The sequence below is a fragment of the Oryzias latipes genome, chromosome 17, assembly GCF_002234675.1.
Source record: "Oryzias latipes chromosome 17, ASM223467v1".
Lineage (NCBI taxonomy): Eukaryota > Metazoa > Chordata > Actinopteri > Beloniformes > Adrianichthyidae > Oryzias > Oryzias latipes.
The window spans coordinates 3066994-3088637 of NC_019875.2; the positions used below are offsets into that span (position 1 = coordinate 3066994).

The 21644-nt window shown below is 39.9% G+C and overlaps 1 protein-coding gene across 3 annotated transcripts; it reads right to left on the bottom strand.

Moving 5' to 3' along the window:
* Positions 1-709: 709 nt before the first annotated feature.
* On the bottom strand, positions 710-21057 carry arhgap30 (Rho GTPase activating protein 30). Of its 3 annotated transcripts, XM_020710664.2 has the most exons (15): positions 20507-21057; positions 20054-20155; positions 15608-15967; positions 13994-14096; positions 13761-13905; positions 13545-13627; positions 11362-11469; positions 10976-11094; positions 10724-10898; positions 9731-9828; positions 9463-9534; positions 7673-8389; positions 6095-6288; positions 4720-5300; positions 710-2544 (listed from the first exon to the last, which is right to left on the bottom strand). In XM_020710664.2, the coding sequence occupies exons 3-15, from the start codon at positions 15693-15695 to the stop codon at positions 1266-1268; spliced, it is 3762 nt and encodes a 1253-aa protein (XP_020566323.1). In that variant the 5' UTR covers positions 15696-15967; positions 20054-20155; positions 20507-21057; the 3' UTR covers positions 710-1265. The 3 variants fall into 3 exon arrangements, with proteins under 3 accessions (XP_020566323.1, XP_020566324.1, XP_011484314.1); XM_020710665.2 differs by lacking the exon at positions 20507-21057 and having other exon boundaries at positions 20054-20388; XM_011486012.3 differs by lacking the exons at positions 20054-20155; positions 20507-21057 and adding an exon at positions 16526-16594.
* Between the last annotated feature and the right edge of the window lie 587 nt (positions 21058-21644).

Below are 21644 nucleotides of genomic sequence, written 5' to 3' on the forward strand. Positions count from 1 at the left end.
ATTATGTGTGTTTAGGACACAAATTTTAATTTAGAGAGTGTTATCATGCTAAAGTATTGTTTTTGCAATAGATTAGTATGTCAAAGTTTTTTTATTGGAATTTCAGTAAAGTCAATGTACAACTCTGTTAAAAAAAAAAGTAACACACTGGAACAGATTAAGAAATTAAACCAAAGGCATCAAATTATTTTTACAAAACAACTTTTTTCAAGTCACAATCCTGACAACTAGAATATGAGCATTCACAGCTGCAAAATGGAGTGCTTATTTATCCATTTGACTGATTGTGTAAATATCCAAAGTTAAGGCTAACTAGATGTTTTCTACCATGATTGCAGCTTTAATTTATACTTCTGTCATATTAATCATACTAGGCAAATTCAAATGCCAATATTCAGCCCAGCTTCATAATATACTGGGTAGTAAATAACAGTAACAAACAAAATGCAAGTAAAAACAAAAAAATTGTCTTGTAACCCTTGTTCTATCCTAGGCACTTTAACATTGGGAGTTGGGTCATCTAGACCCACTAGACAGTGCTCTGAACCTTTTTTCTTCAATGATTTGTGATCTTCTCTGGTGTCCATGGATTACATGAAATCTTTCCACCTTTATCCACCTTTGTCATGGAAGGGAGAACACGTCAATGTAAGGGTGGGGTCATAGGATAGCACAAGGGCTAAATAGAACAGAACAAAAAGAGACATCCTGAATCTTTGAAAAATATTTTATTCACATTTTTTAAAACACCAACCTGGATCACTTCACAAAAAAACTAAACATCAACTTCAAACCACCTGCTCGTGTTTTAAGGTGTTTATGTACAAACACTTTGACACCAGTAATTACAAATTACAAGATCAGATATCTAGTGCTAACAGAGAGAAGGGACTTTTCAAAAGATTTTGGGGTTTTTAAAGAGAAGACTGCTATAAAAGTTTATTTTTTTGTTTTGTAAAGTTATTTCTTTGGATTTATCATCCTGGTGCAGAGCATATACTTATTTTAAGTAGTCACTTTATGCTTTAAACTTGTTGTCAAGTTTTAAGAACAAAACCTTAGGAAAAAATCTTTGGAGCTCGTCTGTGCAGATCGCCTTCGTCCACAGCAGATTCTCATCTTTAGTTGCATTCGACAGAACCTTCTTGATGCCACTTAGGTGGAATCATCATTCAACATAAAATCAGACTTTTAATGTATCCAACAAGTAAAAAAAATGCTTTAAATCAACTGTACTTACAAATAAGATCTTTATGATGTATTTTTTACTTTCCCAGTCTGTCTACATCGGCCTCTCCTTCGCGCGCACGCTCTTTTTCTCTCCTCAATGTTGCCATGGCAACGGCCTCATCAAAACACAGGCTGAGGGGACTGTTTCTACTACTGCTGTCTCTCATGACACCTTCAGCCCCATCTCTCCTTCTCTCCCTGAGGGTCAACTGCCTCTCCTGTCTCTCCAGGCTCTCCTCTGCAACATCTCTCGCCTCCTTGTCTGGCTCTGGCTGGACCCTCAGCAGGCCGTCTTTGCCTTTGTCAGCCTCCAGCCTCTCTTTCTGGTGCTGCTGCTGCTGCTGCTGCTGCTGACGGAGGGTCAAGGCGGTGATTTTGCAGTGCTGAGGCTTAGGAGGCACCACAGGCACAGCTTTGGCTTGATAAACTTTGGGCTGTTTGGACACTACCAGCTTCCTCCCAACGCCTCGGATGCTGATTTCATCCATTCCAGAGTCGTTGCTGTCTTTTGGCCTGAATTTGGGCATTGAAGGTGGTTTATCCTCACTTTGCTGCGTTATGCTTTGCTCATCATCCAGCTCTTTGTCTTTCTGCTCTTTATCTGTTTCTCTGTTATGATCTCCATCTTCTTCAGTCGATCCACAAGTCTCTTGGTTTGCTTTTTCTGCTTTACCTGCTGATGAGTTTGTGAACTCTCCTTCTGGCATCTTCACAGTTTCTCCCTCCGATTCTTCTCTAACCTCAGACTTGTTTTTTTCAGCTTCATCGGCTTTTGCACATTTCTCTTCTGAACCACTTCCTGTCTGCTCGTCCTCCGTCTCCTCTTTCATGACGTGAGTGGCTTCAGCCTCAGACTGTTCTTTTTCCCTCTCCTCTATCACCTCACATACAACATCCTCAAGGTCATTCCAAAGGTCATGATTTTCCCGCCACGTTTCACTCTCCTGCTCATTAATAATTGAGTCTTGACACGCGTTTTCGGTGCTTTCTGTCATTTCCAAATCAGATTGTTGACATTCATCTTCACCTTTTGGGGCATCGCCCCCAGGAGGTTCTTTTGGACTCACTAAAGTTTCTCTGACCTTCTCTGGAGAAACAGTTTCTGGTTGTGGGATACAAAGAGGCACTTCAGGTAATGAGTCAATGGGAGAAATGTCATCATTGTCCTCGTTCGGTGTTTCAGCTGCAGGGTTTGACTCATCCTCATTTTCGCTTGATGGAAACTCCACACAGTGAGCCGTCAAAGTCTCTGAAGTCTGAGGTTTTTGGCTTTGAGCATCTCTCGTGACACTCAGGTGCTCTTCTGCTTCTTTGCTGCATTAAGAAAGAGGAAACAGACATCTTCAGTTTAGACAGGAAGGATCAAACAAAATGTCTACATTGATTTATCACTTTTTATCATCATCATCATCATTTATTTAATCATAAAGGACCTTCCACCACCAGGCAAGGAGGTCCAAAGTGCTGTACACATGGAGAGCAAAACATTCAAGTATTAAAAGCATAAAACCAAATTAAGCATCGTAAAGACATAAATAGAATAAAATAAAAAGCATAAAAGCAAATTAAAACATTGTAAAAACATAAAAATAAAATAAAATAAAGCATTTAAACCAATTTAAAAGAGATTAAAACCAGGGCTAGGCTGATGCTAAACCGCTAAAATGGAGGAACAGTTCTAATTTAAAACTCTCTTTTAGTCTTATGTGATTTGTGAACATTTTTAAGCCTAAAGTATTCTTCTTTTCAAATTGTGGTTTAAAATATTCATACCAAAGGTTTTTATTGAACAAAAATGAGTTTTCATTGTGTTGCTGGAGGGAAATAATGTTCTGTGGAACAAACTGTAACATTTAGATCTTTATTTTAGTGCAGCTTCTGACATTTTTATTTGTGTTTTTGGTGCTTTCATTCATTGTGGTTTCCTTGTGTACTTTAGTTTCTTTCTATCCTGTACTTGCTTCCTGAATCACGTATTCTGCTGCGTTTAGATGCCCGCTCTTATTTCATGCCAGGCTTCAGTGACTCACTGTTTGAGAATTACTCAGGCTTTTTCATCAGAATTTGTGATAGCAGGTTTCTACAGATCACTTCCAGAAACATGGCCGATCATAGATTGCAAACTGGCCCCTTTTTCTACTTAGTACTGCTAGCAAAACACCCCTTATGATCACAGTTATGAATTAAAAGAAGATAATTTACTTTATCAACACTAAGCATTTGAAATATTGGTTTAAAATAGCAGAAACATGGTTTCAGTTCATTATTAGACCACCAACTGAGAAAAAAAACAGTTGACCTAAAATTGTACAACTTTCATACCTTTTAAGCTGGGGTTTTCTCAGGAGTAAAATATTTGCCTAATTGCTTAAAACTAAAAAGTTTCTATTCACAAAATGCATTTCTTTTGAACATATGTTGAAAGTTGAATCATCTTGACCAATCAGGGACTCAGATTTGGAAGTGACATATGGATGACGTCCCCATTTATTCATAGTAGTGCCAACCATTTGAAAATCAATCGTGGAGCAGGAATTGATCATTCTGGTCTTTGCCCGGATGGAATTAACACCAAGTCTTTCATGTATCGGAATAGAGCTGGGAAAGAAAAACCCTAGAGCAAGATTCACCAGATTTGCACCGCTTTGAAATTTTGCACAATCATCTTCCAACTGTAGGTGGCAGATATGCGCTAGTAAACAGTAGAAAAAGGAGAAGAAGAATAAGCCCCTCCTTGCTTGTCCAGTGTGAAAGCAATGGGCTGATGCACGTTCAACAACCCATGTTTAGCCAAGTGTGTCCGTAGTTTTATACTGACCTATTTGTGATATTTTATTTAAATAAACAGCAACGACCGCTAGAGGGCGCTGTAGATGTGTGTATCACTATTTGCTACTGGCAGCAACACGGAAGAAGAAGCGCTGCTCAGTCTCACGCCGGGTTTGGCGGGATTGTTCCAGAGTGACACAGAGGATGAAGAATTCAGGGGATTTAGTGATTTGAAGTGATATGAAGAGTTTAGTTGTCTTGTTCTTTATGCTATAATATCTAAATATTTGTTCATATGTCGCACTAACATACTAGATTCCTCCTTTTTTAATGAAGCTAAGTAGGCATCAGAGTTTTTCAGTAGAGAAGTATGCAAGTATTCAGTCTAGTAGCCTTTTATCTTCTGTTCTGTTATTATGATTTGCCTTTCAAGACAAAATATTCGTTCTTGTGTTTTATTTAATAAATTGCTCCCAAAATTGCGACTAATACAGAATGACTTATATATGACTGTTTTTTCTTTCTGAAGCATTTTTTAGATGCTCCGGACTTATAGTCAAAAAATTACAATATTTATAAGAGTTGCTATTTCTGTTTTTTGGGTCAGGTATTAAAGAACTAAATTATACATGAAGATTAAATGAGAAATGTACACGATTTAAAGGTGGGAAAAAGACATAAATTGAGTTCATTTTATGTAAAATTGTAAAAATTTCTCACCTTTCTATTTTGTTTTCCATTTCCATCCTTTGATCTTCTGTCTCTTCTGGTTCATCTTTGTCTTCCTCTTCAACCCCTTCTTCCGGCTCTTCATCGCTGGTTAATGTTTCTTTGTTTGGGGGAAGGTCCGGGCTGGGTGGCGGGCAGTGTTTTTCCTCAGAGCTCGGTACCTCCCGTACCTGACTCTGGTCAGGTTGGGAACATTTGGGTTCCTCCACGTCTAGTTCAAGCCCAGATAAAGTCGACAGAAGGAAATCTGCTGGAAGGCTTTGAACAAACATGCTCTCATCTTCCCCACTGCTGTAATCTTCATCATGACTGTCTTCCTCTACAGACACCTCCTCTTCAGAGCTGGACTCCGGCTGTCTGTGGATGGGCGGGGTGATGTGGGGCAGGCTGAGGGATTTAGTGTGTCGACTGTGCAGGTCGAGGCTGAGCGGTCTGTGTGGCTTCAGCTCTGCCCCACTGTTGGGGTTCAGGTCATGAACGGGCGTGGCGGCCTCCTGGGAAGACTGAGCTTGCTCCATCATCTCATACTCATCCTCAGAGTGTCCAGGAGGCTCAACAGAGAACTCATTTACCTGAAAGGTAAAGGGGAACACAACGTGAAATTTTTTTTCCTATATTTCTGTTTTTTTCTAACTTGTCCTGTCCAACAGCTGGGCAAACAGATGAGAGCTGAAGGCCTCTTGTGTTGGACATATTTTACTTTAACAACAGGGGTTATGAATCTTCTGACAAGCCAGAGGTATGTCTGAATAAACCCCTTTTGTAATCGAGGACAAACTTTATTCATTTTAATCATATTGGAAAATCTTTGTGTTGGAGCGGACTGAAAGGGAATGGAGGGAAGAAGAAAGGGGGATGTTAGGGGGGGGTATAGGAGGGCTTAAAGGGGGGGGCAAAACAACGAAGCAGCATAAAGCAACAAGTTTCTGGATGGTTATAATCATTACAGTGAGGTTCAGATGTAATACAAGTTTTAAGGGCGGGGCCTGTCCACACACACACTCAAATGTTATCAACACACCTGTTGGCTCTAAAAATGTCCACATGTCAACATGTACACAATACAAACAATGTTCACACACGCACACTTATGCCTTCAAACCAACTAGTGTGAAATATTTCATTTAATCACGCAAACTAGGTGAGCAAACACCTGTGCTCAGGTGAGTGTTTAAGTTCTTCTAAAATGGATGATGGAATGTAAAAAGAAGGAGGGAGAGTGCCCAGCCATGCCCACACCAAGACCCCCGTCGCACCTTTTATTTCCTGTTCATCAAACTTACCTCAAGTCCTCTGGAAGTCTCAAATGTAGACGGTCAGACTTTGACAAAACTTTAAACCGCATCTCATGGAGAAGAATTCCTACCTGATAGGGGGTGCTGGAGTCCATGTGGTCTAGGACGCTACAGTCCATGTGGTCCAGAAAATCAAAGTTATCTTGAACATAACCAGACAGCTCAATGTCGGAGCCCTCCCCTTCTGTGGAGTTCAGGATGTCAGAGGCATCAAACACCCCATCGTGTCCAGACCCGTCCTCCAGCTTCCCCGGTCCTTTCATGTCTGCCAAGAAATGAACATTTTCACAATTATTGATGCACATCACTTGATTTAATTACTTTTACTTCTCAAGTTCATTCAGGCAAAACAGGTATTTTTTGTTTTCTTTTTATCAACAGAGAACAGTGACACTACACTAAAAGACCTTTAAAGGCAAAAGGCAACTTTGGTAATTATCAGATTTAAAGTATATATAGTATATAAGCAGAAGATAATTACATGCTTTTACATTATAACCTATCACAGTAGTAGGATTAGGGGCTGTCATCTGGACTTCAGAATTGACAAAGCCTCTTGGAAAAGAGGTGAAACGTCTTCTAACTTTAAAACTAAGTCCAGATGACAGCCCCTAGACCTACTACTATGATGGAATCACCCTGGATGAATGAGAGTCTTCATAGACATTATAACCTATTGTATGTAAAGACCGTCTCCAATCAAAATGGTATTTTTGGTGATTTTAAAATGTTCTTGTAACATTTTTCTGATGATGGAGGACATGTATGAAGAAAATTAATATCAAAACTGTATTTCTGAACGTTTCTTTATTCAAATTGTTGTGTATCAGGAGCAAATATAAAACTGCTGTTTAAAAAAAAAAGCTGGTAGGTGTTAAATAGCTGCTACAATCGGCATGCCACAAGCTCTGCTCTGCCCCATCCACTGTCAGACAAATAGATCCATGAATGTCTTTGTTTTCCTCATCTGAGCTGGAATCTGGATCTAAACTGTACGGCTGGATAGCTCTGATATTGATCACCATTTTAGGTTGGGGTTGTTTTGGGCTGTAAGCTAGCGGGAAAGCATGTAACTGTAAATAAAGGTTTGCTGCTCTGCAGAAGCTATGTTCTAGAAAATGAAATGTTTTTTGATTTTGGCAACAAAAAAACAGCACAATCATAATTAAAAGACCACTGGGAATGCTTTGAAAATAGATCAAAAAATGATCAGAGTGGGACTATTTCCTGTCATTTTTCTACAACAGAGTTCCTCTTTGTTTTCTCTGACCTAGTTTATTTCTACAAATGATGCCAGAACCATCTGAAAGGAAAAGAGAATAAAGAATCTCAAACAAAATACAGTTCAAAAGAGATGCTAACCTTAGGTAAATGTACCTTTAGTGGTTTTTTTAAGAGTTTTTTTTTTCAAACCAGAAAATCTAAACAGGATAGTTTAAAACAAAAGCGATCTATTAAATGTAATAAATAATAATAAAAGGTTTTTGTTTGTGTAAAAGCTTGTCCTTTACCCCTTAGGAGTTGAACGGTTTGTGACATCCCATCATTAATTCATCAGAAACCACATATAAAAAAACAATTGACATAGTGTTTGCTAATATAGATGGTAAATATTTATCCTTAAACGTGTTTCATTTTTGGAGTGTTACCGATGTATTCGCTGCCATCTTCTTGGTCTCCAACTGAGTTGCTTGTTCTGGAGTTAAAGCTTTTAGTTCGTTGTTCTCTGGAAGCTCCTTGATCGTCCATCGTCGGCTCCTGCTTGGCTAAACTCTTCACCTCCTTGTCTCCTCCTCTTTTGACTCCACTACCACTGCTATTATCCCCTTCATGCCCCTGTGGTGTCGCGCTCTGACTTTCCTGCATTTCCTCAACTTCTCTGCTTCCCTCAGATATACTCTTTGTTCCTCTTTGTTCCTTTGATTCTAGCTTGTCTCCTTCCTCCTTGCCTTCTACTTTATCACCTAAGTCCTTCTCTTTCCCTCGGTGGATGAGTCTGTCACTCCCTGCTCCTTGCAGAACCCCTAAAGCCAGGTTAGAGGTGATGTGTAATGGCACAGTAACAGTGGTGGGGCCTGTGATGTGCATGGCTGCTCTACGTCCAACTTTACTGCTCAGACCCGGCGATCTGGCCTGGACAACCTCACTGCTCGGTAGACCCAAACCCTCTGGGTCAATAGCTGTGTAGGTACCCATGGTACCAGCACCACCGCTGACTAAACCTGTTCCTCTGCGGTAGGTCACGGCATATTCACTACCACCCATCCCACCGGCAGCTGGTGCAATGTTTGAGACAGACTGGGAGGAAGGAGGGAGGATGGGAGTAATGATGTTGGACGGCGGTCGCTGGCCAGAACGCCTGGACCCTGAAACATCAGAATCAGATCAGAACTTGGACAAAACCAGTTGAATCTTGTTGATTAACACTCTTGTTTTGCCATTTCTGTTCCTTTCTGGGAAGGAACAAACATGTTTTCCTGTTAAAAGTAATGTTCCAGTTTTCTGAATTATCCTAAAAAAAAACTTACTTTCAATCTAAACTTTAAGCCACAAAGTGAAGTTTTATGAGTGCAACAATCAAATGCAACACAATTGTGTGCAGGAACGTGTAATGCTACGTTAACATATGCGTTCAGGTGACCACTTCCAATAAAAAAAAGTAGATGTGAACGCATGTCAGTGCATGCTCCGGGCTTCAACTCTCGCGTTCATGAGTCGCTACGCAAGTTTCTTTGACCGTTTTTGAGTTCTACATACAAAACGTGTATCAATTGAATCCACGTTGCAAGTTAAACCAGTTGAACTTTGACCAATAGGGGACTCAATACTAGTGACACATGAACGTCTGCTAAAATGATCATAAAGGAGAACTTAATAATTGTTTCTTTGTCCCTGAATGGAACTATGTGACACCGGGTCTTTCAAATATTGGAATAGAGCTGTGAAAGAAAAAGCCTGGAGCACGATTTACGAGATTTCCCACCGCTTCCATATTTCACACCAATACTCTTCAAACTGCAGTTTTTCTAATGTACTAGACAGTAGAAAAGAAAACCACGAAGACCCGACTCCCTGCTTGTCCAGTGTGAACATCGTATGCTGAAAGTGCATTCAAGAACGTGCCTAGAACACCCGTCACATCCCAGGTGTGAACGTAGCATCAGAACCATAAAAGCCTAGATATAAAGCAGCTGTTCAGCATCCCATAATAAGTCAGCAGTGTAGAGGATTTCTCACAAATAAACAAAATTGTCTTTTTCTAGCTTTTCTAAAAGTTGATTTCCTGTGATTTCACCAACATAAATAAGGTGCATTAAACATTCCAGTATTGGCATGACGTTTCAAAACAATGACATCCAAAAATATTCTTCCACAAAAAGACTCTTTACTTTTAAAATGACCTGAAAAAATATTATTTTTCTTGACTTTAAAACTGTACCTTCATTTGGATATGCTGGGGTGCTGAGTGAGTCCATGCTCCTGGCAGGTCTTAAAACCACCTTCTCCTTTTCTGCAAGCGCATTTTACAAATGTTTGTCAGAAGAAAACTTTTTAAACCGACTTAGTTCAAGGTCTTAAACTTGTGCAGATGAACCTTTACTTAAAAAGTTCTTCATTTTCACTTAACAGTCTAAGAAAGTTGGTTCGATTCACTTTCCAGTAACACAGTTTAGGAAACACGAGCAGAAATGCATGAGATCTCTCACCCTTAGTGGAGCTTTTGTGCTTTTTCCGTGTCTCTTGAAATCGTCCTCCAATGTTAAAGATGGACATCCACTTCCTGCCTTTCAGGGATCCTTTTCTCCTGGAAAGCACAAGTATTTGTGAAGCACATAGTTCTTATGCAAAATTAAACTCGTGCCAAGAAATGTTTTTTCCACAAATCAGTTTTTTAAATATATTTATGAAATAGTATCATACAGGGATCTCAAACCTTACTTAAGAAGTCATTCAGGTCAATTCCTTACTGACTACAACCCAACAGGAGCCATAAAGGCTTATTTTATCCTTTAGAAAATAAGACAGATTCATATTTCTTGTCTTGTTACTATTATGATAAATATAAATCAACAACTGTTTTTTTAGCATTAATATAAGGGAAAAATATTTGATAGTTTATACTTTCAACAGAGGTTCACATGACTTCTTTTCAAAATAAAAGACACCTTGTGTGACTTAGGATCAATGCAGCAAATGAGTAGCAGGTAGTGTGATGTCAGCAGGAATTCAAGTTTAATTTACAGTTTGTGGTTCATCTTGGCCAAAAATTCATAAATCTAACAACATAGATTAAATCAGAGCTAATTAAGTGACCTTTACTGCATTTTTTGAAGCATAAGGATGAGCATGAATTTGATCAAAATGTAAGAAAAAATTCAAAATCAATAGAAAATCTGCTTTATAATCCAGTGGGCCTAAAGTATGGATACTGGTTGTGCTCACTGACCTCAAAGAGAGTTTTTGTGATACACAGCGTTAAAAAATCTGTTTTGGCAGGACTTTGGTAAACTATGAAGCTGAACTGCTTAAAGGATGGTTGGAGAAATACAGCTACAGTCCTTTAGTTGAAGTTAGTTTACGTTGCCTTTTTTTTACTGCATTGTATTTCACAGTTACTTCACAGAGGGGTAAAAGAGCCACATGTGGTTCCGGAGCTGCCACAGCAGAACCTGGTATAGAAGATGAAACATTTTCCTCACTTGTCTGTGCCTTCGATGATAGCATGATAGGGTCTGATGGGAAGAGGACCATCTCCTGGACTGATGTTTCCAAAGTTTGCTGAAGGCTGAATGTGGCTGGCCTTCTGGAACAGCATGTCCTGACTGTACATTGCAGACGGAGAGGGGAGGGACTTCCTCCTTTCACCTGAAGCACCTGAACACGAGGAAAGCAGTGAGGCTGGAGTAAATCTCCATGTGTGTGTGTGTGTGTGTGTGTGCTTGAGTTCTGACCTTCTCCAGGAAACAGCTGAGGGACATGAGTGAGGATGAACTCCACCACGATGGACTGCACCCTGACTTCCATGAAGGCCGCTGTGCCATTGAACCCAGAAGCCTCGATGTCCTTGGATCTTAACATGATTCATTTTGAGATGGTTGTTGGAAGGAATGAAAAAATAAATGGATGTTACATGACAGGAGGGAGGAATGGATGAATGATGACTGAGAAACAAGAACAGAATGAACGAAGGAGCAAAAATAGAAACAAAAGAAACATTTGTTCAAGAAACAGAAGCAATTGTTGGAATTTCAACAGTTAAATCAGGATGTTTTGTTCTTCTAAATATTGCATAATTAAATTGTCTTCCAGCCTTTTCCAGTGTGGGACAGCAGCACACCTGAGCAGATTGGGAGCCCAGACGATGGCCAGGTTTCGAGCATGCATGTTAGTCTCTGCAGAATACGAGGCCATTCGGACCAGATGACGCATCAGATACTCCAGAGTTCTGCGGGACACAATCATCACCTTTTAAATTTTAAACAGAAATCCCAACAATCTGCTCTTTTGTCTGTTACTTTTACACAATATTCTGATAATATTATTTCTATATAGCACACAGTTTTGAACACATATTATAAAACAAATTTCCATACATAAAAATAAAACAATAAAAAAGACAACTAAATGGCAAAATATTAATAAAAATAGGGTTTCCTCACAGTACATAAAACTTAGTGAGGAAAATACACAAGATTACTCATAAAAGCCTCTATTTTCCAAATAAATATATGGGTATTTGTCCACTGAAGACGGATTAATTTCAATTACATTTCAGAATAGTAGAAAAGAAGCATTATGATTGAGACAAATGTTTCTTAGCTAGTAACTCCTGAAAATATTCAACAGAATTTCAAACCTTTGATCATAAAAATTCTTTCCATAAAAATAAAGGTTTTTATGTATAAAAATATAATGTACACATTTTTACTTAATTTTTATTACGAAGGGGCATATACTTATTTGTAACTGTACTTTAATGAGAATTAACCCATAATGTCGCAGTGTCACACTTTATTTTGAAAAATCTGTTGAATCAAATCTCAGATGTAGCCTCAAACAGTTTTCTATCTAATCTCCAATAATATATGAGGAATTTAGGTTTTGATAAAGAGTTATAGACAAAATTAAAACAGGCAATAATTTGTCTGCTTCAGAGCAAATCTGGCAAAAGTTTGACAAATATTTACATTTTTCTGTACACAAGTTCAATGGTGTGGTATTTAAATACAAAAATCTGGACTTTTACATATAAATTGGAAAAAAAACATTGACATCTTCCAGGTTTGTCAAGAAAGTAGGAAAAATAACTTTAAAGACGAATCCCATCTCAGTCCTTGTTTTTCATGATGTAAATTTCCAATTAAAGCACAAGCATTGTTTCACTGTTTAAAATCCCACTCCAACTATATTTTTATCTGTTGTAAAAGCATTTCCAATTGTCTTTTATTTATTATTACGCCGCTTTCAACCAAAATTTATTTTAAAAACTGTCATTTTTTAAGACATATTTTCTGCATAGAGCATGGGTTCATTAGAGAGTTGTGGGCGGGACTGCTGGCACAGAAGTAAGCCTCCACTGATATCCCATCATTCCCTTTCTTTACACTCTCTCCCGTTATCTTACAGCCCCTCACAACCCCAAGCTAACATTAGCAGTGCAACAAAAATGGTGAGCAGTCCAGCCGAACAGTTTTGATCCAGATTCCAGTTAAGACGAGGAAAACAAAGACATTAATGGATCTAATTGAATCGGTTAGTTCAAAAGGGGCTCAAGTCGACAATTTTTCAAAATAAAGATATTATCTGTTGCATGGTCTTCAAGGGTAAAGCTATTTGATTATGTGCATGAAAGTCCCAAGTCCATTATAATGTATTGACCATGCTTGCCATTTAAAATGCATAATGTGCAAAATTCCTGGACTTGGGCCTCTCTTGCATGGGTTTTGCTTTATCCCATATTTGGCAGCACTACTTATCCAATATGGCAGCGCCCCTGTTTAATTCAAGAAGGGCCCAAGTCCAGAGACTTTAGTTTGCTAGTCCTCTGAAATGATAAAAGTGAGGTGCTTCATATTATAGCATTTGTAAGCTATGAACTGGTGCTAAATCTGGGTAAAGTATTAATCATTTGGTGTAGCCTCCCTCTAGGCTATGCAATTCAAATCATTTCCTGGAGAAACCATCCTCTTGGACTTGGGCCCCTTTCGAACAAACCCATTCATTTATCTGCAAGCGGATGCATTAGAATAGAGCGGAGCAGGGAGACTTCCACCCGCCCATTTCATTAGATCTGTCACAAATGTACGTTTTTTCAAATGGCGGGTTACTCAGAAACACAGTTTCAATCTGAAATTCTTTTATATATGTCCTCCATCATGAGAAAATGCTACAAGAACATTTTGAAAACACCAAAAACCTTTTCGTTGGAGTGGGTCAAACAGCATGAGTGCATTGATGCTAAATAGAGGTTTTTCTGTCGGTTAAAGATTACATAAATGTGAAGCAGAGGACCGACTGTACCTATAATGTGGAGCTGGAAGTTCTGTCAGCACATCTCTGATCTTCACCAGCCTCTCCTCCTCTAACTGAATGGCCACGGCCTCCTGCAGAAGCACAAGAGTCAGTAAAAGCAGCTGCTTGTATGACATCAGATAGTGGATGTAGACGTGTTTCTGTGGATTTCCCACATGTAACCTTCTTTGTAGGTTTTCAGGCATCATGCTCTGCAGTACTCACAGCGAACTTGTCATACAGCTGGTAGGTGAGCAGCGGGTTGGGCAGTTCTCTGAAGTAAGCCTTGCACAAGGAGCTGACACAGTGGATGTCCTGCAGGTATAAATCTTTGTTCAGGTCCGGACTGCCGTCGCTCTCGAACTCGCTCCTGGTTTCACGGAGGCACAATTTCCCTTCAGACTCAAACTCTGCTTTATAGACCAAGGCAGCACACAGCTGCAAACACACAACCTCACCTGAGTTTCTGGATGTTGGACGACACTCCAGACAACCTGTAGATTCCATCCACGACCCCGTGCTCCTCAACAAACTCACTGCAGCATCGCAGCACCAGGGGAACTGTGGGCATGACTCAGCAAATTACTTTACCTTTTAACTGGTATGAAACCTTTACAATTATAAAGGGCAACATCCCACTTTTGTGTTGCTTATTTTTCAACTATACTGAGCGGGTTTGATGCAAAGATTCATGAACTTAAACTTACAAAATCGAATAAAATGTGTTCACAAAACCACACTGCAAACTGTTTGATCCTTGCAAAGATAAAAACCTGTTTTAGACATTTAGGATATTTTACCAGGTCTTAGGTTGTTATTTTAAAAATCAAATCAATACATGTTGACAGGTTAGACTGGCATTTAACGTCATTATTTTGGAAACAAAATGTACATTTATGTTCTAAGACTAAGTGCTAGTTTCAGATTGTATGATGATTTATAAAAATGGTTCAACTTCTACTAAGATTCACATTTTGCTCACATTTTGTTCTAAAATGAGTCATTTTCATTTGTTACACTAGTTTTTAGTCACTGTAATCAAAATGAACTACTATTAGGTCCATAAAAACACGAAACATACAGACCATTGGTTGGAACTAGCGAAAAATACATATTATTGGGCTGTACTACATACGGTTTGAAGTCATTCTAAAATATTAGCTTTTTTAGCTTTTTTACTCTTTTTTTGTGTAGATCTCTTTGTTTTTAGATTTGTTCTCTTTTATTTGGGTTTGGATTTGGAAAAGGTTTGTCTCAAGCAATAAAAGGAAAACTAAAACTAAAGAAGAGACACAGAAATAGACATCTGTGAGGATTGTGCTCTTGGACTTGTTTGTCATTTTGATTTCCTCGGTTCTTGTAAAGTTCTGAGTTGTTCCACTATCGATCACTCCAGATCATCCACGGCTGTTTTCATTTCTGTCATTTACCCTCCGAGTACTGAAGCGTCTGGTTTTTGGTTCTTCTGCTTCGTCACTCTTTTCACTGGGGTTTTAAAGTTTGTTAATTAGATGTTTCAGTTTCTGCCACCAAGCTCAGTCTCCTGCATTTTGGGTCCTACACCACCAGTTCCTGACAGATATCGATACACAAATATGTCAAACCTCGGACAATGAGTCATGAAATGCTGCGTGGGCAGATAATTGTACTACTTTTACGTGATTTTCTTCTTAAGTTTAGTGTTCTTTTCCTATTTTTAAGTGACCTCTTTTAACAGTGTAGAATAAGACTTGCTAAATTAAACTCGATAAACCTCTACATAACTAGCTGTGTTCACATATATAAGTGTCAGAACTCTGTTTTTAAGGCTGCTCTTCACAATATTTGTGTCAAAATGAAGAGAAAAAAGTTCTACAAACAAAAAAGCTCAGAGGACTGTAGAAAGACAAAGTGATAGAAAATTAACCAACATTATGTGGAATCACCAATGAATACCAACATATCAACATTTGTAGTGCAGTCGAGCTTGCAGTTTGAGATCACGAGCTGAAGTTTGGTCATGTAAGAGCCGAATCCATGAGGTCATGTTTGGGAAGTGAGGCGTTTGTGCGTTCAGTGAGTCTTCCACTTACTCTCCTGACAGGAGGTGGTCAGATACTCCAGCAGATCACATCCAAACACCTTCTCTTTGTTGGCCCCTTTTCTTCGAACTCTCCGCATCTCTGCAGCTTCCACCTCACATCCAAGCCGGCCGGCGCTGCTCTGCCTGCTTGTGATCAGCAGGGTCTTTGAATGTCTTTGCAGGACAGACGGCAGCTCAGTTAGTTTAGGGAGAAACGTGTGAAGCCGCTGCACATTTCAGACTTTTGGTGCGGCTGTTCTCTGGCTTCCTTTGCCTCAGTGCATGCTGGAAGGTAGCGTCTGTTTCCTCTGTGAGCTGCGTTGCATGCTACTGCTGGAGTGCTGGAGCATGTTTCAGATTAGCCTGCCCCCTGCAAAAGCAGAAACAACGAAGGTTTCTTGGTGGAGTCGACCGCTTCATGTTGCTGACAGCTTGTCATCCATCCACCCCAACAATGAAACGATCTTTAGTCTGCATTGGTGGCTCTGCACTTCCCCCTAACGCACTCCATTTATTTTCAAATGAAAGGCCACACCCTTGCTTCTGCACTTCTGTTACTCACTAAATCGGGCCCCTGAGTGATCCCTCAGCTTTACGACACCAAGCCTCTTTGAGACTGGACTGTCCAAAGCGTCCAATCTCAGCCCTCGCTGCTGAAAGTATGAATTAGGGGCCCGGTTGGTCCTCCCTGCCCTTATGTCACAGTCACCGCGGCCCTGTTCTTTTGCAGCGGAAGTGAAGCTTGAACCTACAAGCTCAGGCAGACATTGAAAGCCTCCCCCCCCCATCTTCTCCATCTTCCTGCCACCTGCCACCGCTCTCTCTTTAAACAGCGGCTCTCCATGTCCGGCCACATGTACAAAAAAGAGTTTAGGTAAGCAAAGACCAGAAAACAAAAGAGTTTTAGGGTAAATGTCAGCGTTCCTACCTTCACTCTGCATCAGCACACAAGTAGCAGCATAAAATGATGACGCAAAAAACCACTAAACTTCCCCTGTTAACTTCCTGAGTCTTGTAGCCTGCAGTTTCTCCGCCTCTGCTCACTGACTATAGGGAAATCAGTTCATTGTATCTGCAGCGCATCTATTTCCCTTTATAAGTCATGTTTGTCTTTTCCAGACCAGGCTTTTGTGTGATTTACTCAACCTGGGAAACAAAAAGACTTGTAAAGGTTCCCAACAAAAGACCAGTTTTTTATGGCTGCTTTGGTTTATAAATTAAAGTCAGAGGCAAATATTTAATATATGCAAGACAAAATATAAAATTTAAAAAAATGTAGGGGATAGTGTGATCACTGGAGCAGGTGGTGAATGGTTCAACTAAAAAGGGCAGTCCGTTTTGATGTTAAATAACACAAAACATTCATTTTAAATACACTTAACCATAAATATGAATATGAATAGTGAAATTAAGCAGGAGCATCAGATAAAATACTTTTGGGATTAGCTGTGAACCAACCTAATACAAAATCTGGACCACAGCTTTTCAATAAGGTCTGCAACCTTCAACAGTTAAAGAGCCGTTGGGGTCAGTTTCTCCCTGATCATGACCCAGCAGTTTATTTTACTTTTTGTAGTGCATCTCTGCCAGAAATTCATAAATCTTAACAAACCTAAATTAAATCAGAGCTAATGATTGACCCTTACTGTATTTTTTAACCATCAGGCGCACCTTAAATCATTGCGTTTGTTCAAAAATAGAAAATCTATCTTATAATCCTGCATGGTTTAATTCTGGTTGTGCTTGCTAACCTTTAAATGATTTTCTGGGCACAGAAAATTGTCAAGATATTTTAGTTTGACTTGTGATGTGCACTGTGCTTCAACTTTTTCAACCCAAAACTTTGCATTTTACTCCAACCAGATAGCCTCAGTGGAGGGGTAAAAGAGCAGCATGTGGCTCTAGAACCCTTAAGTGTCAGACCTCCTGGGTTAGAATGTGTGCTGTGAATGTAAATGGAAAGTCTAACATACGGTAATTGGAATAAAGCTACACATCTTCTGCACAGCATGTTTACACAGAAAGTCTTTAGACTGAAGCAAAAGTACAGCATCTCATTCCTGACATGAGAAAAATCTATGTATTTCATTGAAATGAGAAGCTACACTTTTTATTTTCTATTTGGGATTGAAAAACTGTTTGTTTATTTAATAATTATTTAACCAGAAAAGTCCTAATGAGATATGCTGATCTATGTTTTTAAGGGAGTAATCCTAGCATCCACCTTTGAAGTGAATGATACCGAGGCTCTGAGGGGTTTCGCATTTTTGCTGGTTAGCATATCCTAGCAGACTGGGGTGGGTCAGGTCTTGTGCTTTGGAGAAGGTCTCTGCCAGAGTGTCAATTTGAATCTGATCAGCAGAACTTGGCAGTGGTTTGACTGGTGGAGTCACTGGCTAAACGCATCTCTTCACAAAGACACAGGAGCTGCACACCTGACCAGTCGGCTTGTGTTTCTGGTCTTTGAAAACCTGTAAAGCGTTCATTAATTCATTCATTTTTTTATTCATTCATACATTCAACAGGAAAAGATGAAAAACAATCGGGCCTGACTCTGTTTAAAAACTGGTTTTCAGCAGGTTCCTGCTCTGCAGAACAAATAACTCATGACATCTGACACACATAAGGAGACAAAAACAGAAAAATTAAACAATTGCAAACAGTTCAAGAAGAAACTGGATGAGGGGAAGTTTGAAACAATGTCAGTGACTACTACTGGATCTGTCTTTCAAAGAATGTTCTTTTGAATAGACTTGCTGATGTCAGAGTCCTGGTGGCTTCTGGGAGTTCATTCCAGGTTTTAGTGACTACTAATTGAATCTCTAACCTGTAATGTTCTGAAGCCATCCATAATGTCACTTTGGTTTCATAACAGCAGCTTTAGATCTACTGTGTGGATGGTAATAAGGTGTTGAATCACCTGGTTTAAAAAAATCCATGTGGTGGTTTACTCTTATGAAGTGTTTGAATGCAATGCCATGAAATAAATTCAGATGACGCTGTGTTGGAGAATAAATGCATTTGGCGTGAAAACCAGTCAAATGTTTCATACTTACATGCAAGACCTAAACGGACATCTTCATTTCAGACAGACAACTCATGCAGTAAATTATTTATTTTCACCTTCTTTTAGTTTTGGCATTCACATTCTTTAAGGCATTCAAATTCTTTTCATTTGGCATAAGGCTCAGTACAATTCCATGAGATACAATTTCCATAAAACTTTTGGGTAATAACTACCCCTACCGGAGCTCACAGGTGGAAGCCGGGGAGGAGGGTGGGGCGACGAACGCAGCGCTTGCGGTAAAGGAAGAGAATGAACAACTGCACACCTGGACTTAAATAGGACGCTGGACAGGTGAGTTGATTAACTGAACCGCCCGGGAGTAACCGAGTAAAACACTGCTAGAGCAGTCTGCCTGAAAGGCGACCAAGGTCGCTCATTTCAGTCAGGCAACTCATGCAGTAAAAATGATTTTTTTTCATAAAACTTTTGGGTAATAACTACCCCCAACACCAAAGATCATCAAGGATGAAGAAAATGTAAATGTATAATCAGTGTGTAATAAAATCAAGTGTGTTTCGGCTGCATTCCATATTCAGACTTACAAGTATGACTGCTGTGTGTGACCCGGCACCTTTGATTGCTGGGCCACTCCCGTTCGAGTACAGCGCCACGAAAGGAACATGCTATCTAGTGGATCTGCTATGTGTGACCCGGCACCTTTGACCGTTGGGCCGCTCCCGTTCGAGTACAGCGCCACGAAAGGAACATGCTATCTAGTGGATCTGCTATGTGTGACCCGGCACCTTTGACCGTTGGGCCGCTCCCGTTCGAGTACAGCGCCACGAAAGGAACATGCTATCTAGTGGATCTGCTGTGTGTGACCTGGCACCTTTGACCGTTGGGCCGCTCCCGTTCGAGTACAGCGCCACAAAGAGAACACACTATCTAGATAGAAGAGAAAAGAGCCAATAAAAATGAACGTGGAGCCCATGTCCACAAAACGCTGTAGGGAACTATAATTTGAACCGCCATGAACCAACCTGCAAGATGACACTAACTTAACATCCAATCAGATGCTTCCACTGGCATACTATGCCATGCTTAAGTAACATCCATTAATTCGATGCTTCCATCGAAGTACTACGAATGAGCGTAACGGCCATAAACTTTTCTTCCATCTGGCATAATTATACGAGCTTAGTAACATCCATTAATTCGAAGCTTCCGTCTAAGAATTAAGAACGAGCTTGACGGCCATAATTTCGATGCTTCCATCTGGCATACAATACGAGCTTAAGAAACGTCCAAATTCAAGCTCCATTGCATACTATAATACAAACTTAAGAACATCCTAAATTTAAGGCTTTCACCTGGCAAATATACTTTTCAAACATTCATATCCAAGAATTTACATACATTCCCCTTCACTTTCAGTGCAGAAATAGGTACCTGGAGTGCAGTCGTCGTTGTGGCACCAGAACAAGAAGTGCAGGGGCAACGATGACATCCGCCGGAAACTGAAGTGCTGACCGGGGAGTAGGGGGTCGCAGGCTAAGGAAGCGATGCATAGATAAAGACAAAAGCAGTATCAGTCTTGGCAATGAATATATGAACAACTTAGAAACTGATCAGTTTTTAGAATGCTTGAGATAAAGGGAATAAGAGTGCTTTTAAAGAACAAATCTGAGAAAGTGAAATCAAGTATTGAGTTTAAGGAGAAGATCCTATTTGTGTATTCATCGCACTATAGAAAACCACCAGAACCACGGATTCCAACAAAGAATCAACAGTGAAATATAGAACCTGCACGTAATCTTAACACCAAAAAAACAAAAAACAAAAAAAAATTCATATGCACCAATGGTAAGAGAAGTAATCTTTGTCATTTCCGGAGGGACGCACCTTCAGAAGGCCATCGAGGAGCAGGCGAAAAGAAGGGTATCCAAGGACCAAGGCGATTCGTAGATGAGGAAGGTTGACATCTCACATAGCAATGGACGGCAGCTCGGCTGGATTTGATGCTTTGTACTTGATATCAGTGGTTCTCAAATAGGTGGACAACAAGAGCACAGGTAATTTGACCATTAATTGGCAAGGGGTATCTGGACACTGCAACTGAAGAACAAATTAGGTCGATGAGGGATCGTAGGTTTTGATGATATTTTAGCTGGGCTGGACCTCATGCATTTTAGAGGCGGATGACAACTAGTCTCTAAAATGAAGATACTCTTAGTCGAGTGTCATCTGCTTGAAACTAGGGCAGACTGAGGACTGGCTTGCGACACAAATTTTTTACTCTTGCAACTGAAGCTAGAGAGCGTCAGTGATATAGTTTCTACAGCCAGGATAAAATTAGCTCGTAATGTAAAGTTATTTAACACTAACCCATGTCAAACATATGCCTATTTATCGTCGCACTACTTAAAAAACAGTCTTTGTAATAATCTCCACGGCTGAATTCTCTCAGAACCACATGATCCTTGAATGGACCATCAGAGCTGTGGATTTGGGTTAACGACCTAAATTTCCGGCAGCCGGACATTCATAAACCAGTCTTCATAAATTTTTTCCCCAAAACCAACGGAGGTGGAGCCTCAGAAAACGAGTGGAGGGAGACCGAAGACCTGAAACAGTCACCCTCATAACAAAACCACTCCAAACATCGAGAATTAGAGACCAGAAAAGCAATACAGAAACATCCAGAACAACAGGAACAAGGAGGTCCAGGACTGAACTACCCAGAACAAGAAAACAAGATGACAGATGACCATTGGGAATAATGCACATAGCAAAATTCAGGTGGCCCAACAGCGACAAAATCTTATTTATACCACCAAAGATCCAATAAACAATGTGCTGCACAAACGCGAGGGATAGTGGCAGAGAGGCATGCATCAATAAACCAGAGATCCACGGCAGAAATAAATCCAGATGGGTGGAAGACCATATGTCTTACTTAAATAAAGCAGAAACCTAGATTCGAAAACGAGTCACGACTACGGAGTCGCAAAAGACCGGTGACAAGGAGGAAAATAGAACA